The 26,044-nt window shown below is 47.6% G+C and overlaps 1 protein-coding gene across 2 annotated transcripts in view; it reads right to left on the bottom strand.

Annotated features, from left to right (window-relative positions):
• The window catches only part of LOC139408349 (solute carrier family 12 member 2), an 87,521-nt gene that overhangs the window by 2,379 nt on the left and 59,098 nt on the right, over positions 1-26,044 (bottom strand). Inside the window, exons 20-26 of one of the 2 annotated variants that reach the window (XM_071152113.1) lie at positions 25,739-25,879; positions 19,244-19,291; positions 14,273-14,389; positions 13,267-13,378; positions 10,497-10,583; positions 8,485-8,620; positions 8,126-8,193 (exon numbers count right to left, since the gene is read on the bottom strand). In XM_071152113.1, the coding sequence (XP_071008214.1) occupies positions 8,126-8,193; positions 8,485-8,620; positions 10,497-10,583; positions 13,267-13,378; positions 14,273-14,389; positions 19,244-19,291; positions 25,739-25,879 (709 nt within the window). The remainder of the gene's footprint in view (positions 1-8,125; positions 8,194-8,484; positions 8,621-10,496; positions 10,584-13,266; positions 13,379-14,272; positions 14,390-19,243; positions 19,292-25,738; positions 25,880-26,044) is intronic. The other variant, XM_071152114.1, reaches the window with a different exon arrangement.

Genomic DNA, 26,044 nt, shown 5'->3' with positions numbered 1-26,044 from the left:
GTGTATCTGTGTGTGTAGACTATGGTCTGTGTGGACTATGGTCTGTGTATCTGTGTGGACTATGGTCTGTGTATCTGCGTGGACTATGGTCTGTGTATCTGTGTGGACTATGGTCTGTGTGGACTATGGTCTGTGTGGACTATGGTCTGTGTATCTGTGTGGACTATGGTCTGTGTGGACTATGGTCTGTGTATCTGTGTGGACTATGGTCTGTGTATCTGTGTGGACGATGGTCTGTGTATCTGTGTGGACTATGGTCTGTGTATCTGCGTGGACTATGGTCTGTGTATCTGTGTGGACTATGGTCTGTGTGGACTATGGTCTGTATCTGCGTGTGTGTGGACTATGGTCTGTGTGGACTATGGTCTGTGTGTGGACTATGGTCTATGTATCTGTGTGGACTATGGTCTGTGTGGACTATGGTCTGCGTGGACTATGGTCTGTGTATCTGCGTGGACTATGGTCTGTATCTGCGTGGACTATGGTCTGTGTATCTGTGTGGACTATGGTCTGCGTGGACTATGGTCTGTGTATCTGTGTGGACTATGGTCTGTGTGGACTATGGTCTGTGTATCTGTGTGGACTATGGTCTGTGTATCTGTGTGGACTATGGTCTGTGTGGACTATGGTCTGCGTGGACTATGGTCTGTGTATCTGCGTGGACTATGGTCTCTGTATCTGCGTGGACTATGGTCTGTGTATCTGTGTGGACTATGGTCTGCGTGGACTATGGTCTGTGTATCTGTGTGGACTATGGTCTGTGTGGACTATGGTCTGTGTATCTGCGTGTGTGTGGACTATGGTCTGCGTGGACTATGGTCTGTATCTGCGTGGACTATGGTCTGTATCTGCGTGGACTATGGTCTGTGTATCTGCGTGGACGATGGTCTGTGTATCTGTGTGGACTATGGTCTGTGTGGACTATGGTCTGTGTGGACTATGGTCTGTGTGGACTATGGTCTGTGTGGACTATGGTCTGTGTGGACTATGGTCTGTGTATCTGTGTGGACTATGGTCTGTGTGGACTATGGTCTGTGTATCTGTGTGGACTATGGTCTGTGTATCTGCGTGGACTATGGTCTGTGTATCTGTGTGGACTATGGTCTGTGTATCTGTGTGGACTATGGTCTGTGTATCTGTGTGGACTATGGTCTGTGTGGACTATGGTCTGTGTATCTGTGTGGACTATGGTCTGTGTATCTGTGTGGACTATGGTCTGTGTATCTGTGTGGACTATGGTCTGTGTATCCGTGTGGACTATGGTCTGTGTATCCGTGTGGACTATGGTCTGTGTATCTGCGTGTGTGTGGACTATGGTCTGTGTGGACTATGGTCTGTGTATCTGCGTGTGTGTGGACTATGGTCTGTGTGGACTATGGTCTGCGTGGACTATGGCCTGCGTATCTGCGTGGACTATGGTCTGTGTATCTGCGTGGACGATGGTCTGTGTGGACTATGGTCTGTGTATCTGTGTGGACTATGGTCTGTGTGGACTATGGTCTGTGTAGACTATGGTCTGTGTAGACTATGGTCTGTGTATCTGTGTGGACTATGGTCTGTGTATCTGTGTGGACTATTGTCTGTGTATCTGTGTGGACTATGGTCTGTGTGGACTATGGTCTGTGTGGACTATGGTCTGTGTGGACTATGGTCTGTGTGGACTATGGTCTGTGTGGACTATGGTCTGTGTGGACTATGGTCTGTGTATCTGTGTGGACTATGGTCTGTGTATCTGTGTGGACTATGGTCTGTGTGGACTATGGTCTGTGTATCTGTGTGGACTATGGTCTGTGTATCTGTGTGGACTATGGTCTGTGTGGACTATGGTCTGTGTATCTGTGTGGACTATGGTCTGTGTATCTGTGTGGACTATGGTCTGTGTATCCGTGTGGACTATGGTCTGTGTATCCGTGTGGACTATGGTCTGTGTATCCGTGTGGACTGTGGTCTGTGTATCTGTGTGGACTGTGGTCTGTGTAGACTATGGTCTGTGTAGACTATGGTCTGTGTATCTGTGTGGACTATGGTCTGTGTATCTGTGTGGACTATTGTCTGTGTATCTGTGTGGACTATGGTCTGTGTGGACTATGGTCTGTGTGGACTATGGTCTGTGTGGACTATGGTCTGTGTGGACTATGGTCTGTGTGGACTATGGTCTGTGTGGACTATGGTCTGTGTATCTGTGTGGACTATGGTCTGTGTATCTGTGTGGACTATGGTCTGTGTGGACTATGGTCTGTGTATCTGTGTGGACTATGGTCTGTGTATCTGTGTGGACTATGGTCTGTGTGGACTATGGTCTGTGTATCTGTGTGGACTATGGTCTGTGTATCTGTGTGGACTATGGTCTGTGTATCCGTGTGGACTATGGTCTGTGTATCCGTGTGGACTATGGTCTGTGTATCCGTGTGGACTGTGGTCTGTGTATCTGTGTGGACTGTGGTCTGTGTGGACTATGGTCTGTGTGGACTATGGTCTGTGTATCTGTGTGGACTATGGTCTGTGTATCTGTGTGGACTATGGTCTGTGTATCCGTGTGGACTATGGTCTGTGTATCCGTGTGGACTATGGTCTGTGTATCCGTGTGGTCTGTGTATCTGTGTGGACTGTGGTCTGTGTGGACTATGGTCTGTGTGGACTATGGTCTGTGTATCTGTGTGAACTATGGTCTGTGTATCTGTGTGGACTATGGTCTGTGTGGACTATGGTCTGTGTATCTGTGTGGACTATGGTCTGTGTGGACTATGGTCTGTGTATCTGTGTGGACTATGGTCTGTGTATCTGTGTGGACTATGGTCTGTGTGGACTATGGTCTGTGTATCTGTGTGGACTATGGTCTGTGTGGACTATGGTCTGTGTATCTGTGTGGACTATGGTCTGTGTGGACTATGGTCTGTGTATCTGTGTGGACTATGGTCTGTGTATCTGTGTGGACTATGGTCTGTGTGGACTATGGTCTGTGTATCCGTGTGGACTATGGTCTGTGTATCCGTGTGGACTATGGTCTGTGTATCCGTGTGGACTATGGTCTGTGTATCCGTGTGGACTGTGGTCTGTGTGGACTGTGGTCTGTGTATCTGTGTGGACTGTGGTCTGTGTGGACTATGGTCTGTGTGGACTATGGTCTGTGTATCTGTGTGGACTATGGTCTGTGTGGACTATGGTCTGTGTATCTGTGTGGACTATGGTCTGTGTATCTGTGTGGACTATGGTCTGTGTATCTGTGTGGACTATGGTCTGTGTGGACTATGGTCTGTGTATCTGTGTGGACTATGGTCTGTGCGGACTATGGTCTGTGTGGACTATGGTCTGTGCGGACTTTGGTCCGCGTGGACTATGGTCTGTGTGGACTATGGTCTGTGTGGACTATGGTCTGTGTGGACTATGGTCTGTGTATCTGTGTGGACTATGGTCTGTGTGGACTATGGTCTGTGTATCTGTGTGGACTATGGTCTGTGTATCTGCGTGGACTATGGTCTGTGTATCTGTGTGGACTATGGTCTGTGTATCTGTGTGGACTATGGTCTGTGTGGACTATGGTCTGTGTATCTGTGTGGACTATGGTCTGTGTGGACTATGGTCTGTGTATCTGTGTGGACTATGGTCTGTGTATCTGTGTGGACTATGGTCTGTGTATCCGTGTGGACTATGGTCTGTGTATCCGTGTGGACTATGGTCTGTGTATCCGTGTGGACTGTGGTCTGTGTGGACTGTGGTCTGTGTGGACTATGGTCTGTGTATCTGCGTGTGTGTGGACTATGGTCTGTGTATCTGCGTGTGTGTGGACTATGGTCTGTGTGGACTATGGTCTGCGTGGACTATGGTCTGCGTATCTGCGTGGACTATGGTCTGTGTATCTGCGTGGACGATGGTCTGTGTGGACTATGGTCTGTGTATCTGTGTGGACTATGGTCTGTGTGGACTATGGTCTGTGTATCTGTGTGGACTATGGTCTGTGTATCTGTGTGGACTATGGTCTGTGTATCTGTGTGGACTATTGTCTGTGTATCTGTGTGGACTATGGTGTGGACTATGGTCTGTGTGGACTATGGTCTGTGTATCTGTGTGGACTATGGTCTGTGTGGACTATGGTCTGTGTGGACTATGGTCTGTGTATCTGTGTGGACTATGGTCTGTGTATCTGTGTGGACTATGGTCTGTGTGGACTATGGTCTGTGTGGACTATGGTCTGTGTATCTGTGTGGACTATGGTCTGTGTATCTGTGTGGACTATGGTCTGTGTGGACTATGGTCTGTGTGGACTATGGTCTGTGTATCTGTGTGGACTATGGTCTGTGTATCTGCGTGGACGATGGTCTGTGTGGACTATGGTCTGTGTAGACTATGGTCTGTGTATCTGTGTGGACTATGGTCTGTGTATCTGTGTGGACTATGGTCTGTGTGGACTATGGTCTGTGTAGACTATGGTCTGTGTAGACTATGGTCTGTGTATCTGTGTGGACTATGGTCTGTGTATCTGTGTGGACTATTGTCTGTGTATCTGTGTGGACTATGGTCTGTGTGGACTATGGTCTGTGTGGACTATGGTCTGTGTGGACTATGGTCTGTGTGGACTATGGTCTGTGTGGACTATGGTCTGTGTGGACTATGGTCTGTGTATCTGTGTGGACTATGGTCTGTGTATCTGTGTGGACTATGGTCTGTGTGGACTATGGTCTGTGTATCTGCGTGGACTATGGTCTGTGTATCTGTGTGGACTATGGTCTGTGTGGACTATGGTCTGTGTATCTGTGTGGACTATGGTCTGTGTATCTGTGTGGACTATGGTCTGTGTATCCGTGTGGACTATGGTCTGTGTATCCGTGTGGACTATGGTCTGTGTATCCGTGTGGACTGTGGTCTGTGTATCTGTGTGGACTGTGGTCTGTGTGGACTATGGTCTGTGTGGACTATGGTCTGTGTATCTGTGTGGACTATGGTCTGTGTATCCGTGTGGACTATGGTCTGTGTATCCGTGTGGACTATGGTCTGTGTATCCGTGTGGACTGTGGTCTGTGTATCTGTGTGGACTATGGTCTGTGTGGACTATGGTCTGTGTATCTGTGTGGACTATGGTCTGTGTATCTGTGTGGACTATGGTCTGTGTGGACTATGGTCTGTGTGGACTATGGTCTGTGTATCCGTGTGGACTATGGTCTGTGTATCCGTGTGGACTATGGTCTGTGTATCCGTGTGGACTATGGTCTGTGTATCCGTGTGGACTGTGGTCTGTGTGGACTGTGGTCTGTGTATCTGTGTGGACTGTGGTCTGTGTGGACTATGGTCTGTGTGGACTATGGTCTGTGTATCTGTGTGGACTATGGTCTGTGTGGACTATGGTCTGTGTATCTGTGTGGACTATGGTCTGTGTGGACTATGGTCTGTGTATCCGTGTGGACTATGGTCTGTGTATCCGTGTGGACTATGGTCTGTGTATCCGTGTGGACTATGGTCTGTGTATCCGTGTGGACTATGGTCTGTGTGGACTGTGGTCTGTGTATCTGTGTGGACTGTGGTCTGTGTGGACTATGGTCTGTGTGGACTATGGTCTGTGTATCTGTGTGGACTATGGTCTGTGTGGACTATGGTCTGTGTATCTGTGTGGACTATGGTCTGTGTATCTGTGTGGACTATGGTCTGTGTATCTGTGTGGACTATGGTCTGTGTGGACTATGGTCTGTGTATCTGTGTGGACTATGGTCTGTGCGGACTATGGTCTGTGTGGACTATGGTCTGTGTGGACTATGGTCTGTGTGGACTATGGTCTGTGTATCTGTGTGGACTATGGTCTGTGTGGACTATGGTCTGTGTATCTGTGTGGACTATGGTCTGTGTATCTGCGTGGACTATGGTCTGTGTATCTGTGTGGACTATGGTCTGTGTATCTGTGTGGACTATGGTCTGTGTGGACTATGGTCTGTGTATCTGTGTGGACTATGGTCTGTGTGGACTATGGTCTGTGTATCTGTGTGGACTATGGTCTGTGTATCTGTGTGGACTATGGTCTGTGTATCCGTGTGGACTATGGTCTGTGTATCCGTGTGGACTATGGTCTGTGTATCCGTGTGGACTATGGTCTGTGTATCCGTGTGGACTGTGGTCTGTGTGGACTGTGGTCTGTGTGGACTATGGTCTGTGTATCTGCGTGTGTGTGGACTATGGTCTGTGTATCTGCGTGTGTGTGGACTATGGTCTGTGTGGACTATGGTCTGCGTGGACTATGGTCTGCGTATCTGCGTGGACTATGGTCTGTGTATCTGCGTGGACGATGGTCTGTGTGGACTATGGTCTGTGTATCTGTGTGGACTATGGTCTGTGTGGACTATGGTCTGTGTATCTGTGTGGACTATGGTCTGTGTATCTGTGTGGACTATGGTCTGTGTATCTGTGTGGACTATTGTCTGTGTATCTGTGTGGACTATGGTCTGTGTGGACTATGGTCTGTGTGGACTATGGTCTGTGTATCTGTGTGGACTATGGTCTGTGTGGACTATGGTCTGTGTGGACTATGGTCTGTGTATCTGTGTGGACTATGGTCTGTGTATCTGTGTGGACTATGGTCTGTGTGGACTATGGTCTGTGTGGACTATGGTCTGTGTGGACTATGGTCTGTGTATCTGTGTGGACTATGGTCTGTGTATCTGTGTGGACTATGGTCTGTGTATCTGTGTGGACTATGGTCTGTGTATCCGTGTGGACTATGGTCTGTGTATCCGTGTGGACTGTGGTCTGTGTGGACTGTGGTCTGTGTATCTGTGTGAACTATGGTCTGTGTATCTGTGTGGACTATGGTCTGTGTGGACTATGGTCTGTGTATCTGTGTGGACTATGGTCTGTGTGGACTATGGTCTGTGTATCTGTGTGGACTATGGTCTGTGTATCTGTGTGGACTATGGTCTGTGTGGACTATGGTCTGTGTATCTGTGTGGACTATGGTCTGTGTATCTGTGTGGACTATGGTCTGTGTGGACTATGGTCTGTGTATCTGTGTGGACTATGGTCTGTGTGGACTATGGTCTGTGTATCTGTGTGGACTATGGTCTGTGTGGACTATGGTCTGTGTATCCGTGTGGACTATGGTCTGTGTATCCGTGTGGACTATGGTCTGTGTATCCGTGTGGACTGTGGTCTGTGTATCCGTGTGGACTGTGGTCTGTGTATCCGTGTGGACTATGGTCTGTGTATCCGTGTGGACTGTGGTCTGTGGTCTGTGTATCTGTGTGGACTGTGGTCTGTGTGGACTATGGTCTGTGTGGACTATGGTCTGTGTATCTGTGTGGACTATGGTCTGTGTGGACTATGGTCTGTGTGGACTATGGTCTGTGTATCTGTGTGGACTATGGTCTGTGTAGACTATGGTCTGTGTATCTGTGTGGACTATGGTCTGTGTAGACTATGGTCTGTGTATCTGTGTGGACTATGGTCTGTGTGGACTATGGTCTGTGTATCTGTGTGGACTATGGTCTGTGCGGACTATGGTCCGTGTGGACTATGGTCCGTGTGGACTATGGTCCGTGTGGACTATGGTCCGTGTGGACTATGGTCCGTGTGGACTATGGTCCGTGTAGACTATGGTCCGTGTGGACTATGGTCCGTGTGGACTATGGTCCGTGTGGACTATGGTCCGTGTGGACTATGGTCCGTGTGGACTACGGTCCGTGTGGACTACGGTCCGTGTGGACTACGGTCCGTGTGGACTATGGTCTGTGTCCACAGGACAGGGAAGGATTAGTGAGGAAGCAGTGGGAGAATGAAATTAGGATGAGAGGAAAATGAAGGGTAAATATAGCAGAGAGAGAAGAGGATGAAGAGTGGATTGAGAAAGAAAGGCGTGTGAGCAACAGAGAGCAAAGGTGAAAGTTAAATGGCAGAGAAGTGGGAAAAATGGAGGTAAGGAGAGGCCAGATGAGAGAAGGTGAGACCTGGGGTGGGTGACAGAGGAGAATGATTATGGGAGGGCTGCTGGCGTCTCAGTTTACAGGACAGCCAGCTGATCCACTTAGCGCCCATTATTGACAGACACGAGGCCTCCTCCACATCTTCACACTGCCGGTGGTTGCCAGAGGTCAAAGCCATAATGCCCGCACACAGGCAAGTTGCAACACACATTAATAAATGCGCTTACATGACAATGAGGTTGGCTGTGCTCGAGTGCTCCTTCAGCAGTTCGTTCAGTCTGATCTGACGATTAGTCTGAGAACAATCAAAACAAAAATACAGGTTAAGTTGCAGACACAGGCATTAGGTTACGAGATTACCATCTAAGACTGCAGCCACACTTAGCTGTAAGATAGGCAGATACCAGAGCACATTCCTTCCCATATAGCTCGTAAAATACATTGGGCACAATACAGAACTCCTCATCGGCTTGGTTCCATTTCATCTCCTAGCATCCTACAGTTAGCCCCTACCACTCCATGTTCACAGATCTGAAAGGACTGGATAGGAATAAGTGATATGGTGATGGCTAGTGGTTAGACTCACCTTGGCCCTGTAGAGCTCCAGCTCGTTGTCTGTGATCCTCCAGGGCTCGCTGGCCTTCAGTGCCTCTGCTGTATCCTGCTCCATGTCGTCCTCCTTCAGCCGGTACGGCTCAATCATCTCCTCAAAGGCAGTCACACTTAAACACCACAGGGGATCAAAGGTTGTTAAACCACAACACACACAGTAAAAAGTTTAGACACACCTACTCATTCAAGAATTTATCTTTATTTGTACTAGTTTCTCCATTGTAGAATAATATTGAAGACATCAAAACTATGAAATAATACATGGAATCAAAAAGGTGTTGAATCAAAATATATTTTATATTTGAGATTCTTTAAAGTAGCCACCCCTTGCCTTGATGAAAGCTTTGCGCACACTTGTCATTCTCTCAACCAGCTTCACCTGGAATGTTTTTCCAACAGTCTTGGAGGAGTTCCCACATATGCTGAGCACTTGTTGGCTGCTTTTCCTTTATTCTGCAGTCCAAATCATCCCAAACCATCTCAATTGGGTTGAGGTCAGGTGATTGTGGAGGCCAGGTCATCTGATGCAGCTCCATCATTTTCATTCTTGGTCAAATAGCCCTTACACAGCCTGGAGGTGCGTTGGGTCATTGTCCTGTTGAAAAATACATGATAGTCCCACTAAGGGCAAACCAGATGGGATGGCGTATCACTGCAGAATGCTGTGGTAGACATGCTGGTTAAGTGTGCCTTGAATTCTGAATAAATCACAGCAAAAGCACCCACACACCATCAGACCTCCTCCTCCATGCTTCATAGTTGGAACTACACATGCGAATATCATACGTTCAGTTACTCTGCGTCTCACAAAGACACAGCGGTTGGAACCCAAATCTCAAATTTGGACTCATCAGACCAAAAGGATAGATTTCCACCGGTCCAAGCAAGTCTTCTTATTGGTGTTTTTTTTGCCAGCAACTCAACCATGAAGGCCTGATTCACACACTCTCCCCTGAACAGATGTTGAGATGTGTCTGTTACTTGAACTCTGTGAAACATTTATTTGGGCTGTCATTTCTGAGGCTGGTAACTCTAATGAACTCATCCTCTGCAGCAGAGGTAACTCAATCTTTTCCTGTGGCGGTCCTCATGAGAGCCAGTTTCATCATAGCGCTTGATGGTTTTTGTGACTGCACATGTTCTGGATTGACTGACCTTCATGCCTTAAAGTAATGATGGACTGTTGTTTCTCTTTGCTTATTTGAGCTGTTCTTGCCATAATATGGACTCGGTCTTTTACCAAATAGGGCTTTCTTCTGTATTCCACCCTTTGGCTCAAACGCATTAAGAAGGAAAGAAATTCCACAAATGAACTTTTAACAAGGCACACCTGTTAACTGAAATGCATTCCAAAGTTGTTATCAGGGCAAAGGGTGGCTACTTTGAAGAATATAAAATATATTTTGATATGTTTAACACTTTTTTGGTTACTACATGATTCCATATGTGTTATTTCATAGTTTGTGTTTTCACTATTATTCTACAATGTAGAAAATAGCAAAAATAAAGAAAAACCCTTGAATGAGTAGGTGTGTCCAAACTTTTGACTGGTACTGTACACACAGCGCAGTAATACGTTTCATTCAAAATATGTTTCAATTCAAATTAGCGCTACTGTATATTACTATGCACAATAATCTGTTTTCAACTTGTGGAAAACATTGCAGCTTGCAGTTTACATTTGCAATACGCCACTTGAGTGTCCAAAAGGGAATTATCCTATTATTCATATTTGTGAATGTCAATAAATGGTTTCCTGTAAGTATTTAAGTGCTCGTAGACTTGTTGACTCCCAGCCCAAAGAACAGTCTGCTTAGTTACTTCACTTTCTTTTTTACATACATTTTGCAATGACATTTCAAATAAAGAACAAATGTGTCAAATTAAAATAGATATTTAAAAAAGAAATGGTCGCCAACCCCCACCCACCTGACAATCTGAGATCTGTCAAAAGGGAGATTCAATCATAAGAGAAAAACAACATACTTCTCTTTTTTGGGCTTGGTGTTGATGTCTCCCAGTACATTGATGTCGGAGAAGTCTATCCTGAACTTGCTGAGAAGTGTGGCCATCCTGAGGAGGAACAAATGCCTGATCAAACACTGAAAAGCCACTTACATCCAGAAGCTTTAGAGAGACTGCAAACACAAGCCACTGAGGGCACGAAGAAGCCATTTGGAAGTATCACAGCAAACAGGTGCAAGCTGTAGTTTATATTTTGTAGGGGGAAAAGCCGCTGTGGCTGTTGAGAGGCTCTCTCTTTATGACAGTCATTTCCCTAGGCTTTTTTCTTCAAAAGATAGGGATAACGTCTCCTCAATACATCTTCATCGTCTGCACACGGCGACTACAAACATGGAATGTCTGCGTGTGAACTGCAACTTTTCTTTTTTTTGTCAAAGGGCTTTCATATCAAAGTACTGGAATCCTCAATGACATGCGGAGAGTTTGGATGGGATATTATTGCAATAAAGAGGTCCAAGTATTGAACAAATGAAGTTCAAGAAAGATGGCTAGCCAGTAGTGAAACTCTGTTCAAATCAGCGAGGAAATGCCTGGTCCTGGTTCTATCAAATGCCTGGTCCTGGTTCTATCAAATGCCTGGTCCTGGTTCTATCAAATGCCTGGTCCTATCAAATGCCTGGTCCTGGTTTTATCAAATGCCTGGTCCTGGTTCTATCAAATGCCTGGTCCTGGTTCTATCAAATGCCCGGTCCTATCAAATGCCTGGTCCTGGTTCTATCAAATGCCTGGTCCTGGTTCTATCAAATGCCTGGTCCTGGTTTTATCAAATGCCTGGTCCTGGTTCTATCAAATGCCTGGTCCTGGTTCTATCAAATGCCTGGTCCTATCAAATGCCTGGTCCTGGTTCTATCAAATGCCTGGTCCTGGTTCTATCAAATGCCTGGTCCTGGTTCTATCAAATGCCTGGTCCTATCAAATGCCTGGTCCTGGTTTTATCAAATGCCTGGTCCTGGTTCTATCAAATGCCTGGTCCTGGTTCTATCAAATGCCTGGTCCTGGTTCTATCAAATGCCTGGTCCTATCAAATGCCTGGTCCTGGTTTTATCAAATGCCTGGTCCTGGTTCTATCAAATGCCTGGTCCTGGTTCTATCAAATGCCCGGTCCTATCAAATGCCTGGTCCTGGTTCTATCAAATGCCTGGTCCTGGTTCTATCAAATGCCTGGTCCTGGTTTTATCAAATGCCTGGTCCTGGTTCTATCAAATGCCTGGTCCTGGTTCTATCAAATGCCTGGTCCTATCAAATGCCTGGTCCTATCAAATGCCTGGTCCTGGTTCTATCAAATGCCTGGTCCTGGTTCTATCAAATGCCTGGTCCTGGTTCTATCAAATGCCTGGTCCTATCAAATGCCTGGTCCTGGTTTTATCAAATGCCTGGTCCTGGTTCTATCAAATGCCTGGTCCTGGTTCTATCAAATGCCTGGTCCTGGTTCTATCAAATGCCTGGTCCTATCAAATGCCTGGTCCTGGTTCTATCAAATGCCTGGTCCTGGTTCTATCAAATGCCTGGTCCTGGTTTTATCAAATGCCTGGTCCTGGTTCTATCAAATGCCTGGTCCTATCAAATGCCTGGTCCTGGTTCTATCAAATGCCTGGTCCTGGTTCTATCAAATGCCTGGTCCTGGTTCTATCAAATGCCTGGTCCTGGTTTTATCAAATGCCTGGTCCTGGTTTTATCAAATGCCTGGTCCTGGTTTTATCAAATGCCTGGTCCTGGTTTTATCAAATGCCTGGTCCTGGTTTTATCAAATGCCTGGTCCTGGTTTTATCAAATGCCTGGTCCTGGTTTTATCAAATGCCTGGTCCTGGTTTAATCAAATGCCTGGTCCTGGTTTTATCAAATGCCTGGTCCTGGTTTTATCAAATGCCTGGTCCTGGTTTTATCAAATGCCTGGTCCTGGTTTTATCAAATGCCTGGTCCTGGTTTTATCAAATGCCTTGTCCTGGTTTTATCAAATGCCTTGTCCTGGTTTTCAAGTAATAAACACACTAAATAAATTAGTTGTGGCACACGCACATGCTAAGATAAAAGGCTTGGGTTGCCAGGAAGGTGGAAGGGAGGCAGCTGTGAGGGGACAATAACAGTGAGGGACAGGACATTTTGGACAATAATACTACTGCCATGTGGGTTTGTAATACGCAGAACACAGACAGAGAGACAAGGAGAAAGAGACAGAGACCCTAACCTGCTTATGTGAAGCGAATGCCACAGACGACGATAAAGAGTTTATATAAAAAGACATGCAGATTTAATGTGATGATGCAACAACGTGTGTTTAATCCCATAGGGCTGTGCCCATGCCAGGCAGTGTTTTTGGAAGGCGATCCCCGGCACCATTAACACACTGATATAATTCAGCAGTTTTAGTTTCAGCAGACTTAAATCTAGGCCATGAAAGAAAAATGAATAATTAAAATTTCTCCCATTATGGTAAATATTTTTTTGAACCTTTATTTAACTGGTTTTCCTCAGAATTTAACCTAAAGGTTCTTTGTGTGTTTTCTTGTCATTGTATTTCCGCATTAGCCTATGTCAGCAATCTAGCCATGAAGTTAAATGCAGCATTCAGTTATTTCAAGTACTTTCAACACATTGGCATAGGTAGAATATATCTACAGCAACTAGGACTTTCAACACATTGGCATAGGTAGAATAGATCTACAGCAACTAGGACTTTCAACACATTGGCATAGGTAGAATAGATCTACAGCAACTAGGACTTTCCACTCACGCTCTGCGGTCGTGGTCGATCCTGTTGATCTTGCCTCCGATGAAGACACGGATCTTGCAGTCATTCCACTTCTTCTTGTTGGTGAGCAGATAGGGGATGAGCAGGGTGAGGCCTGGCAGAGTCACGAGAAAGAGTCACTCACCATCTCTTTGTGGGGCCATGCTGTGGTTTGTTCTTGCTGATGTGCAGAGTTGGGATATCTCTAGAGTCTAAGGTCTAGGTTTCTAGTGTCCTCAAAGCTGCAATGCCAATTTCTGTCCCCATTTCTCAGCCACAGATGGTTGACAACATGTGAACTATATTTAGTCTCCAATGTTTATTTAAAACTTATACATTTGTACAGAGAGCATTTGTTGTCTCTAAAATAGATTGTTACTGTTGTTGGTTAGTCGCAATGTTTTGCCATAATAGCATTGACATGAAATCAGTCAAAACAAGACCTGGTTTAAAGAACAAGATGAAACGAGCCACCTTTGATTCCCTACATGGCAGCATCTTGTCATTGTTGCTATCTGGCCATCCAGAATCATAACACACTGACTTTTGCCCCATTTGTGACGTTGTCAGCTAACCCATCTATAGCCTTAAGTGTTTCCCTGCATCCCAATGATCTACTCTTTCTCCTGAAGTGCGCATTCTTCCCAACACATTCAAAAGCATTGGGTTAGTGTGAGCATGGGCTAGAGCAGTGTTTCTCAATCCGGGTCCCGGGGACCCAAAGGGGGGCACATTTTAGTTATTGCCTTAGCATTAACACACCTGATTGAAATCCCCAAAAAGGATGAGTTGATCATTTGAATCAGCAGTGTAGTGGTAGGGCAAAATGAACCAGGATTGAGAAACACTCCACCATACTTCTATACAAATCATTATCTTTTAAAGGGGAGGACAGGGAGTGTTTGTCAACTTAAAACTGGGGTATCAAAGCTGCTCTGTAACAGAAACACTAGGCAGTAAGTAATCATATAGCACCCCCTTGTGTTCTGGAGGACCAGTCTTAACTCACCGCCGTCGTCAAAGAGCCACCACACGTCCACGGTGCCTTTGCCTTGTTTCCTCTTGAACAGCTGACTGGCGTCCAGGAGCCTCTGGTCGGCCACGTTCAACGTCTGGGGGCTTTTCTCTGTGGGGCCCAAAAACTGCTATGTCAGACACTAAGATCAAGACAGGACAGGAAGCTGCTCACTTAGGGAGATGACTTCGGTAAGAATTCCTCTCTGTGTGTGACTCAGACTGGGCCCGCAATCATAAAGTCTCTAGGATCAGTTTTGTCTTTCAGATCATAATGAACCAGATTATACAGACAAGAGGGACCTGATCCTAAATCAATATATCCTAAAATATATTTTTTGCCCTGGTCCCAGATATGTTGTTTGTGTGATCTTGCCAACTCCTAAGGTCATTAGCAAGACCTGGGATCAGGATATGTGTGATAGAAATCAAAGGAAGTGGGATCTTATGTGTATTTTATCTCACAGTCACAGTATAATGGAAACCTTCTCTGAAGTGGGCTCAGTGGAATGTAAACGGTGTGCAGTCAGTGAGTGTCTATTGTAACATTCCTTCCTCTGCTCTCTGTCTCTGTCTGTGTCTGTCTGTCTGGGACTTGGATAAGTAGACAGTAGTTATAAAACAGCTGTACCTGAAAAGCACATGACAAATACACACAGAGAATAGAGCGAGGGGTAGAGCGAGATAATAAATAGAGGGGTAGAGCGAGAGAGAATAGAGCGAGGGGTAGAGCGAGAGAATAGAGCAAGATAATAAATAGAGGGGTAGAGCGAGAGAATAAATAGAGGGGTAGAGCGAGAGAGAATAGAGCGAGGGGTAGAGCGAGAGAATAGAGCAAGATAATAAATAGAGGGGTAGATCGAGAGAGAATAGAGCGAGAGAGAATAGAGCGAGGGATAGAGCGAGAGAATAGAGCGAGAGAGAATAAATAGAGGGGTAGAGCGAGAGAGAATAAATAGAGGGGTAGAGCGAGAGAAGAGCGAGGTATAGAGAGAGAGAATAAATAGAGGGGTAGAGCGAGAGAATAAGAGGGGTAGAGAGAGAGAATAGAGCGAGAGAGAATAGAGCGAGGGGTAGAGCGAGGGGTAGAGTGAGAGAATAAATAGAGGGGTAGAGCGAGAGAGAATAGAGCGAGGGGTAGAGCGAGAGAATAGAGCGAGCGAGGGGTAGAGCGAGAGAATAGAGCGAGCGAGGGGTAGAGCGAGAGAGAATAGAGCGAGGGGTAGAGCGAGGGGTAGAGCGAGAATAAATAGAGGGGTAGAGCGAGAGAGAATAGAGCGAGGGGTAGAGCGAGAGAATAGAGCGAGGGGTAGAGCGAGAGAATAGAGCGAGGGGTAGAGCGAGAGAATAGAGCGAGGGGTAGAGCGAGAGAATAAATAGAGGGGTAGAGAGAGAGAATAAATAGAGGGGTAGAGAGAGAATAGAGGGGTAGAGAGAGAGAGAATAGAGGGGTAGAGAGAGAGAATAGAGGGGTAGAGAGAGAAGAGGGGTAGAGAGAGAAGAGGGGTAGAGAGAGAAGAGGGGTAGAGAGAGAAGAGGGGTAGAGAGAGAGAATAGAGGGGTAGAGAGAGAGAATAGAGGGGTAGAGAGAGAGAATAGAGGGGTAGAATGAGGTAGAAAAAGGGGAGAGGAGGAGAGATAAGCAGACAAACCCCAACAGAAACAGACATGCCTGCCAGAAAGGAAGGGAGAGAGACAATGACAAAGTACTGAAGACAGTGTCATCTCCGCAGAAAGAGAAGAAACAGGCACTAAAGACCGACAGGAAGTCCAGCAAAGAAAGGATTTAGAGAAAATACAACGTCAGAGCAGACACACACGACGGCACTTCAGGGACTGCGCTAGAGCTACAGGAAGCCGGAGTGAGTTAGGAGTGGAAAGACAGGAGAAAATAAACATACAGGTTATTCCCAGAGCAGCTGGCCCTGACCCAGAGCCAGGGCAGCCGGCCCTGACCCAGAGCCAGGGCAGCCGGCCCTGACCCAGAGCCAGGGCAGCCGGCCCTGACCCAGAGCCAGGGCAGCCGGCCCTGACCCAGAGCCAGGGCAGCCGGCCCTGACCCAGAGCCAGGGCAGCTGGCCCTGACCCAGAGCCAGAGCAGCTGGCCCTGACCCAGAGCCAGAGCAGCTAGCCCTAACCCAAACCCAGAGCAGCTGGCCCTAACCCAGGGCAGCTGGCCCTAACCCAGGGCAGCTGGCCCTAACCCAGGGCAGCTGGCCCTAACCCAGAGCCAGGGCAGCTGGCCCTAACCCAGAGCCAGGGCAGCTGGCCCTAACCCAGAGCCAGGGCAGCTGGCCCTAACCCAGAGCCAGGGCAGCTAGCCCTAACCCAGAGCCAGAGCAGCTATCCCTAACCCAGGGCAGCTAGCCCTAACCCAGAGCAGCTAGCCCTAACCCAGAGCAGCTAGCCCTAACCCAGAGCCAGGGCAGCTGGCCAGGCAGGAAAGACTAACCCTAGATGACAGAGGAAGACAACAACAAAGGGTGACAGAGTTTGCGCATGAGTGTGAGAGCAATAGAAACAGAAAAGAAAAGAAAACCAAACTCAACCAGGCTCCACTGTTCGAAAGCACATGACTGAGAGTAAGAGAAAGAGAATTACAATAAGGCAACATAACAGGAAGACAATGTGTGAGGAAGGGAAAGGGGGATACAGTCAGTTGTACAACCGAAGTGTGTCTTCCACATTTAACCCAACCCCTCTTCAGAGTGTGTGGGTGTGGGTACGTGTGATGCAGGTACGTGCGAGTGGGTGCATGTGTGCGGGTGGTGGGCATGTGTGCGGGTGGTGGGCATGTGTGCGTGTGTGCGGGTGGTGGGCGCGTGTGCAGGTGGTGGGCGCGTGTGCGGGTGGTGGGTATGTGTGCGGGTGGTGGATGTGTGTGCGGGTGGTGGGTGTGTGTGCGGGTGGTGGGTGTGTGTGCGGGTGGTGGGTGTGTGTGCGGGTGGTGGGTGTGTGTGCGGGTGGTGGGTATGTGTTGCGGGTGGTGGGTATGTGTGTGGGTGGTGGGTATGTGTGGTGGGTATGTGTGCGGGTGGTGGGTATGTGTGCGAGTGGTGGGTATGTGTGCGGGTGGTGGGTATGTGTGCGGGTGGTGGGTATGTGTGCGGGTGGTGGGTATGTGTGCGGGTGGTGGGTATGTGTGTGGGTATGTGTGCGGGTATGTGTGCGGGTGGTGGGTATGTGTGCGGGTGGTGGGTATGTGTGCGGGTGGTGGGTATGTGTGCGGGTGGTGGGTATGTGTGCGGGTGGTGGGTATGTGTGTGGGTATGTGTGCGGGTATGTGTGCGGGTGGTGGGTATGTGTGCGGGTGGTGGGTATGTGTGCGGGTGGTGGGTATGTGTGCGGGTGGTGGGTATGTGTGCGGGTATGTGTGTGGGTGGTGGGTATGTGTGTGTGGGTGGTGGGTACGTGTGTGGGTATGTGTGTGGGTGGGTGGTGGGTATGTGTGTGGGTGGTGGGTACGTGTGTGGGTATGTGTGTGGGTGGTGGGTATGTGTGTGGGTGGTGGGTATGTGTGTGGGTGGTGGGTATGTGTGTGGGTGGTGGGTATGTGTGTGGGTGGTGGGTATGTGTGGTGGGTATGTGTGCGGGTGGTGGGTATGTGTGCGAGTGGTGGGTATGTGTGCGGGTGGTGGGTATGTGTGCGGGTGGTGGGTATGTGTGCGGGTGGTGGGTATGTGTGCGGGTGGTGGGTATGTGTGTGGGTATGTGTGCGGGTATGTGTGCGGGTGGTGGGTATGTGTGCGGGTGGTGGGTATGTGTGCGGGTGGTGGGTATGTGTGCGGGTGGTGGGTATGTGTGCGGGTATGTGTGTGGGTGGTGGGTATGTGTGTGTGGGTGGTGGGTACGTGTGTGGGTATGTGTGTGGGTGGGTGGTGGGTATGTGTGTGGGTGGTGGGTACGTGTGTGGGTATGTGTGTGGGTGGTGGGTATGTGTGTGGGTGGTGGGTATGTGTGTGGGTGGTGGGTATGTGTGTGGGTGGTGGGTATGTGTGTGGGTGGTGGGTATGTGTGTGGGTATGTGTGTGGGTATGTGTGTGGGTGGTGGGTATGTGTGGGTATGTGTGTGGGTGGTGGGTATGTGTGTGGGTGGTGGGTGTGTGTGTGGGTGGTGGGTATGTGTGTGGGTGGTGGGTATGTGTGTGGGTATGTGTGCGGGTGGTGGGTATGTGTGTGGGTATGTGTGCGGGTGGTAGGTATGTGTGCGGGTGGTAGTATGTGTGCGGGTGGTGGGTATGTGTGCGGGTGGTGGGTATGTGTGCGGGTGGTTGGTATGTGTGCGGGTGGTGGGTATGTGTGCGGATGGTGGGTGTGTGTGCGGGTGGTGGGCGTGTGTGTGGGTGGTGGGTACGTGTGTGGGTATGTGTGTGGGTGGGTGGTGGGTATGTGTGTGGGTGGTGGGTACGTGTGTGGGTATGTGTGTGGGTATGTGTGTGGGTGGTGGGTATGTGTGTGGGTGGTGGGTATGTGTGTGGGTGGTGGGTGTGTGTGTGGGTATGTGTGTGGGTGGTGGGTATGTGTGTGGGTGGTGGGTGGGTATGTGTGTGTGGGTGGTGGGTATGTGTGTGTGGGTGGTGGGTATGTGTGTGGGTATGTGTGTTTGTGGTGGGTATGTGTGTGGGTGGTGGGTATGTGTGTGGGTATGTGTGTGGGTATGTGTGTGGGTATGTGTGTGGGTGGTGGGTATGTGTGTGGGTGGTGGGTGGGTATGTGTGTGGGTATGTGTGTGGGTATGTGTGCGGGTGGTGGGTATGTGTGCGGGTGGTGGGTGTGTGCGCGGGTGGTGGGTGTGTGCGGGTGGTGGGTGTGTGCGGGTGGTAGGTGTGTGTGCGGGTGGTGGGTGTGTGTGCGGGTGGTGGGTGTGTGTGCGGGTGGTGGGTGTGTGTGCGGGTGTGAGAGCACGTGTGAAACAATAGAAAGAGAAAAGGAAAGGTAAAGAAACTCAATAAGGTGGACTGCCTGCCTTTTCTCAACAGCGGCTTCCTTGCGGCTTTGCGTTCATCATCGTCACCTGGATCATGTAAAAACAAAAAAATGGAGGGAGAGAGAACATGAAAAAAAGATAGAGAGAAATTAAGAACGGAAGGGTTAATGTTTTTGTTGCCATAATGGGAACCCATACGTCAACAGCCCCACTACAATGAGGTTTTTTTCCCCTAGGGGTGGGTGTGTTGGGGGGGGGGGGGGCGCTACATCAGTTAACCCCTGCGCCAAACAAAATGGAATGGATCCCAATGGAAAAGGCATCAGTGGTAACACCAAATGTTGGAGTCTCTCAGAGAAGGAACTTCCAACCCCGGCAATGGTTAAAAATCCTGGAGTCAGACAACTCCACTACTGGCGAGTTTTAAGACATTGGTTTAGATGTTTGACTCCTTTGAAAGCTACTGGAATAGTCTAAAGACATATTTGTGTAACCAGTGTTTCTAGCCAGGACCCACTCTTTAGTCTTTAAAGGAGGGCAAAATCATTTTCTGCAACTTCAACCATTTGAGAAACACTGCTTTACAACAACAGTTTAAATAACTTGGTCTAAATCACTTCATTCTGAAGAATTTTGGGGAGGTTCTCTGGTAGTGTCAAAATTGAGAAAGTAATGTATGCAAGTAATCTGAGAAAAATAATGAAGGTTCCGGCTTTAGAATTGCTTACTGCTAAGACGATTATAGATGTGACATTAATCTAGCTGTTTTCGTCACTTGGCACTGAAGGTTTACCATGTAGTACAAACATGTACCTTAGTTTAAGTAGTCACACACACACACACGTCAGGGTAACATTAGAAAACCCACACACACACACACACGTCAGGGTAACATTAGAAAACACACACACACACACACGTCAGGGTAACATTAGAAAACCCACACACACACGTCAGGGTAACATTAGAAAACCCACACACACACACACACGTCAGGGTAACATTAGAAAACCCACACACACACACACACGTCAGGGTAACATTAGAAAACCCACACACACACACACACGTCAGGGTAACATTAGAAAACCCACACACACACACACACACACACACGTCAGGGTAACATTAGAAAACCCACACACACACACACGTCAGGGTAACATTAGAAAACCCACACACACACACACGTCAGGGTAACATTAGAAAACCCACACACACACACACGTCAGGGTAACATTAGAAAACCCACACAAACACACACACACGTCAGGGTAACATCAGAAAACCCACACACACACACACACACACGTCAGGGTAACATTAGAAAACCCACACACACACACACACGTCAGGGTAACATTAGAAAACCCACACACACACACACACACGTCAGGGTAACATTAGAAAACCCACACACACACACACACGTCAGGGTAACATTAGAAAACCCACACACACACACACACACGTCAGGGTAACATTAGAAAACCCACACACACACACACACACACACGTCAGGGTAACATTAGAAAACCCACACAAACACACACACACGTCAGGGTAACATTAGAAAACCCACACACACGTCAGGGTAACATTAGAAAACCCACACACACACACACGTCAGGGTAACATTAGAAAACCCACACAAACACACACACACGTCAGGGTAACATTAGAAAACCCACACAAACACACACACACACGTCAGGGTAACATTAGAAAACCCACACAAACACGTCAGGGTAACATTAGAAAACCCACACACACACACACACGTCAGGGTAACATTAGAAAACCCACACACACACACATACGTCAGGGTAACATTAGAAAACCCACACAAACACACACACACGTCAGGGTAACATTAGAAAACCCACACAAACACACACACACGTCAGGGTAACATTAGAAAACCCACACACACACACACACACGTCAGGGTAACATTAGAAAACCCACACACACACACACACGTCAGGGTAACATTAGAAAACCCACACAAACACACACACACGTCAGGGTAACATTAGAAAACCCACACAAACACACACACACGTCAGGGTAACATTAGAAAACCCACACACACACACACACGTCAGGGTAACATTAGAAAACCCACACACACACACACACGTCAGGGTAACATTAGAAAACCCACACACACACACACACGTCAGGGTAACATTAGAAAACCCACACAAACACACACACACGTCAGGGTAACATTAGAAAACCCACACACACACACACACACACGTCAGGGTAACATTAGAAAACCCACACACACACACACACACACGTCAGGGTAACATTAGAAAACCCACACAAACACACACACACGTCAGGGTAACATTAGAAAACCCACACACACACACACGTCAGGGTAACATTAGAAAACCCACACACACACGTCAGGGTAACATTAGAAAACCCACACAAACACACACACGTCAGGGTAACATTAGAAAACCCACACAAACACACACACACACGTCAGGGTAACATTAGAAAACCCACACACACACACACACACGTCAGGGTAACATTAGAAAACCCACACACACACACACACGTCAGGGTAACATTAGAAAACCCACACACACACACACACGTCAGGGTAACATTAGAAAACCCACACAAACACACACACACGTCAGGGTAACATTAGAAAACCCACACAAACACACACACACGTCAGGGTAACATTAGAAAACCCACACAAACACACACACACGTCAGGGTAACATTAGAAAACCCACACACACACACACGTCAGGGTAACATTAGAAAACCCACACAAACACACACACACGTCAGGGTAACATTAGAAAACCCACAAAAACACACACGTCAGGGTAACATTAGAAAACCCACACAAACACACACACACGTCAGGGTAACATTAGAAAACCCACACAAACACACACACACGTCAGGGTAACATTAGAAAACCCACACACACACACACGTCAGGGTAACATTAGAAAACCCACACACACACACACACGTCAGGGTAACATTAGAAAACCCACACACACACACACACGTCAGGGTAACATTAGAAAACCCACACACACACACACGTCAGGGTAACATTAGAAAACCCACACAAACACACACACACACGTCAGGGTAACATTAGAAAACCCACACACACACACACACGTCAGGGTAACATTAGAAAACCCACACAAACACACACACACGTCAGGGTAACATTAGAAAACCCACACACACACACACACGTCAGGGTAACATTAGAAAACCCACACAAACACACACACACGTCAGGGTAATATTAGAAAACCCACAAACACACACACGTCAGGGTAACATTAGAAAACCCACACAAACACACACACACGTCAGGGTAACATTAGAAAACCCACACACACACACACACACGTCAGGGTAACATTAGAAAACCCACACAAACACACACACACGTCAGGGTAACATTAGAAAACCCACACACACACACACACGTCAGGGTAACATTAGAAAACCCACACACACACACACACGTCAGGGTAACATTAGAAAACCCACACACACACACACACGTCAGGGTAACATTAGAAAACCCACACACACACACACGTCAGGGTAACATTAGAAAACCCACACAAACACACACACACGTCAGGGTAACATTAGAAAACCCACACACACGTCAGGGTAACATTAGAAAACCCACACAAACACACACACACGTCAGGGTAACATTAGAAAACCCACACAAACACACGTCAGGGTAACATTAGAAAACCCACACAAACACACACACACGTCAGGGTAACATTAGAAAACCCACACAAACACACACACACACGTCAGGGTAACATTAGAAAACCCACACACACACACACACACACGTCAGGGTAACATTAGAAAACCCACACACACACACACACGTCAGGGTAACATTAGAAAACCCACACACACACACACACGTCAGGGTAACATTAGAAAACCCACACACACACACACACGTCAGGGTAACATTAGAAAACCCACACAAACACACACACACGTCAGGGTAACATTAGAAAACCCACACACACACACACACACGTCAGGGTAACATTAGAAAACCCACACACACACACACACGTCAGGGTAACATTAGAAAACCCACACAAACACACACACACACGTCAGGGTAACATTAGAAAACCCACACACACACACACGTCAGGGTAACATTAGAAAACCCACACACACACACACACGTCAGGGTAACATTAGAAAACCCACACAAACACACACACACACGTCAGGGTAACATTAGAAAACCCACACAAACACACACACACACGTCAGGGTAACATTAGAAAACCCACACACACACGTCAGGGTAACATTAGAAAACCCACACACACACACGTCAGGGTAACATTAGAAAACCCACACAAACACACACACACGTCAGGGTAACATTAGAAAACCCACACACACACGTCAGGGTAACATTAGAAAACCCACACACACACGTCAGGGTAACATTAGAAAACCCACACACACACGTCAGGGTAACATTAGAAAACCCACACACACACGTCAGGGTAACATTAGAAAACCCACACACACACGTCAGGGTAACATTAGAAAACACACACACACACGTCAGGGTAACATTAGAAAACCCACACACACACGTCAGGGTAACATTAGAAAACCCACACACACACGTCAGGGTAACATTAGAAAACCCACACACACACGTCAGGGTAACATTAGAAAACACACACACACACGTCAGGGTAACATTAGAAAACCCACACACACACGTCAGGGTAACATTAGAAAACCCACACACACACGTCAGGGTAACATTAGAAAACCCACACACACACGTCAGGGTAACATTAGAAAACCCACACACACACACACACACACGTCAGGGTAACATTAGAAATCCCACACACACACGTCAGGGTAACATTAGAAAACCCACACACACACGTCAGGGTAACATTAGAAAACCCACACACACACACACACGTCAGGGTAACATTAGAAAACCCACACACACACGTCAGGGTAACATTAGAAAACCCACACACACACGTCAGGGTAACATTAGAAAACCCACACACACACGTCAGGGTAACATTAGAAAACCCACACACACACGTCAGGGTAACATTAGAAAACCCACACACACACGTCAGGGTAACATTAGAAAACCCACACACACACACACACGTCAGGGTAACATTAGAAAACCCACACACACAAACACACACACGTCAGGGTAACATTAGAAAACCCACACACACACGTCAGGGTAACATTAGAAAACCCACACACACACACAGCTTCAGATGCTCTTCATTATTTACTGTGGGAGGGAATTGAGCGAATCGTGAGAAATGTCACTTCCTCTGTCACTGCACAGGATCAGGGACATGATATTCCCTATGGGAGGAAATAGAATTAAACGGAAGTTCCCAGCCTGTCCATGCTGCACTGTGGGAACAGTTTCCCTGTTTGTTTGGTCATAGTTTGAGGAAAACACACATTTTAGTGAAGCAATGTGTGTGTGTATTTGGGTTTGTGTGTGTGCATATGCGTCTAAGTGCATGAGATGTTTGTGTGCATGTGTGTGCGTACACATACGTGTGTGTAAACAAGGACAGACACACACTGTAGTGAAGCCATCTGTGGGCTGTGGACTAACAAACTGGGCCCAGTGGGAAGGCTGGGGGTCACGGGGTCAGAGGCCACTTCCTCTCTGAGTCGGGCGACTTACAGGGCCGCCCACTCAGTGTATCCTAGTGACTGGCTGGCGAGATATAAGGGAGGCCTTTGAGAGATCTAGGGGGGATAGGGCGTGTGGCGATAAACTGCTTTCAGAATTCTTACATCCTGACCTCTTTCTCAAGCACGTTCACATTGTGATTTCACAAGAAACCTAGTTCACTTTGGCAGAGTATCAGACCCTCGAATGTCATCACAAGTTTCCATACATGCTGACGTGAAGTTATGGACATTTAGGTTGAGAAAGAGAGGTGAACCAACCTTACTGCTCCTGAAGAGCTAGTGTTTTCTCCCTGTCTCAGGACCTCAATTAGCTGAAGCAGGCATGTGCGCAAAACCACTGGTGTAGAATCTAAGTAAAAGGGCACTCGACACGCGTTCCTGTTTATGTGGGATACTTTAGAATGACGCCTGTAATGGGAAATATGATGAATTACTTTCCTGTATTTGAGCCTATAATTATCTGCTGAGACGAACTACCTTTGAGCTGCTTAACTGCCAGTATCAAATGTCTGCCAGTGTTGAGCCGAGGACACACTGACAACGTATCTGTGACACTGTGATTCTGTAGCAGCTGATGTTGTGACTTCTGTCGGTGCTGTGTGATTAATATCAGAGAAGACTCGTTAGACATTTTCTCTGCTTCAACAGGGAGGCGTCTCCCCGTTGCAACTTGTAATAAACCGGATCGATTTTTGATTGACATTATCAACGACTGTGCTCCTTTTGGTTCACCTGGAAATTCCCATTACAACTCCTGACCTTTCTGGATGGCTGGGCTGTTCTGGACGCTGGTGGCTTTGGACGAGGGCTTGGATGAGTCTCCGTCAGAGTCCTTCATGTCGATGGACACCACCACATCCTTCATCCCTGACGTCTTCTCCTGCGACGACAGCAGGTCATCTGCAGAACAACAAAGCTAAACTATTAGCCAACTGAAACTGACATGACCAGAACATCCTGCAAACATGGTGAACAAATGACCTGCGATGCTAAACTATTAACATAATGCAAACAGAACATCCTGTTAACATTGAAAATAAATGACCTGCAAAGTAGCCCAGGCTG

Source organism: Oncorhynchus clarkii, chromosome 5 (assembly GCF_045791955.1).
Source record: "Oncorhynchus clarkii lewisi isolate Uvic-CL-2024 chromosome 5, UVic_Ocla_1.0, whole genome shotgun sequence".
NCBI lineage: Eukaryota > Metazoa > Chordata > Actinopteri > Salmoniformes > Salmonidae > Oncorhynchus > Oncorhynchus clarkii.
This window is presented reverse-complemented; position numbering and strand designations above follow the sequence as displayed.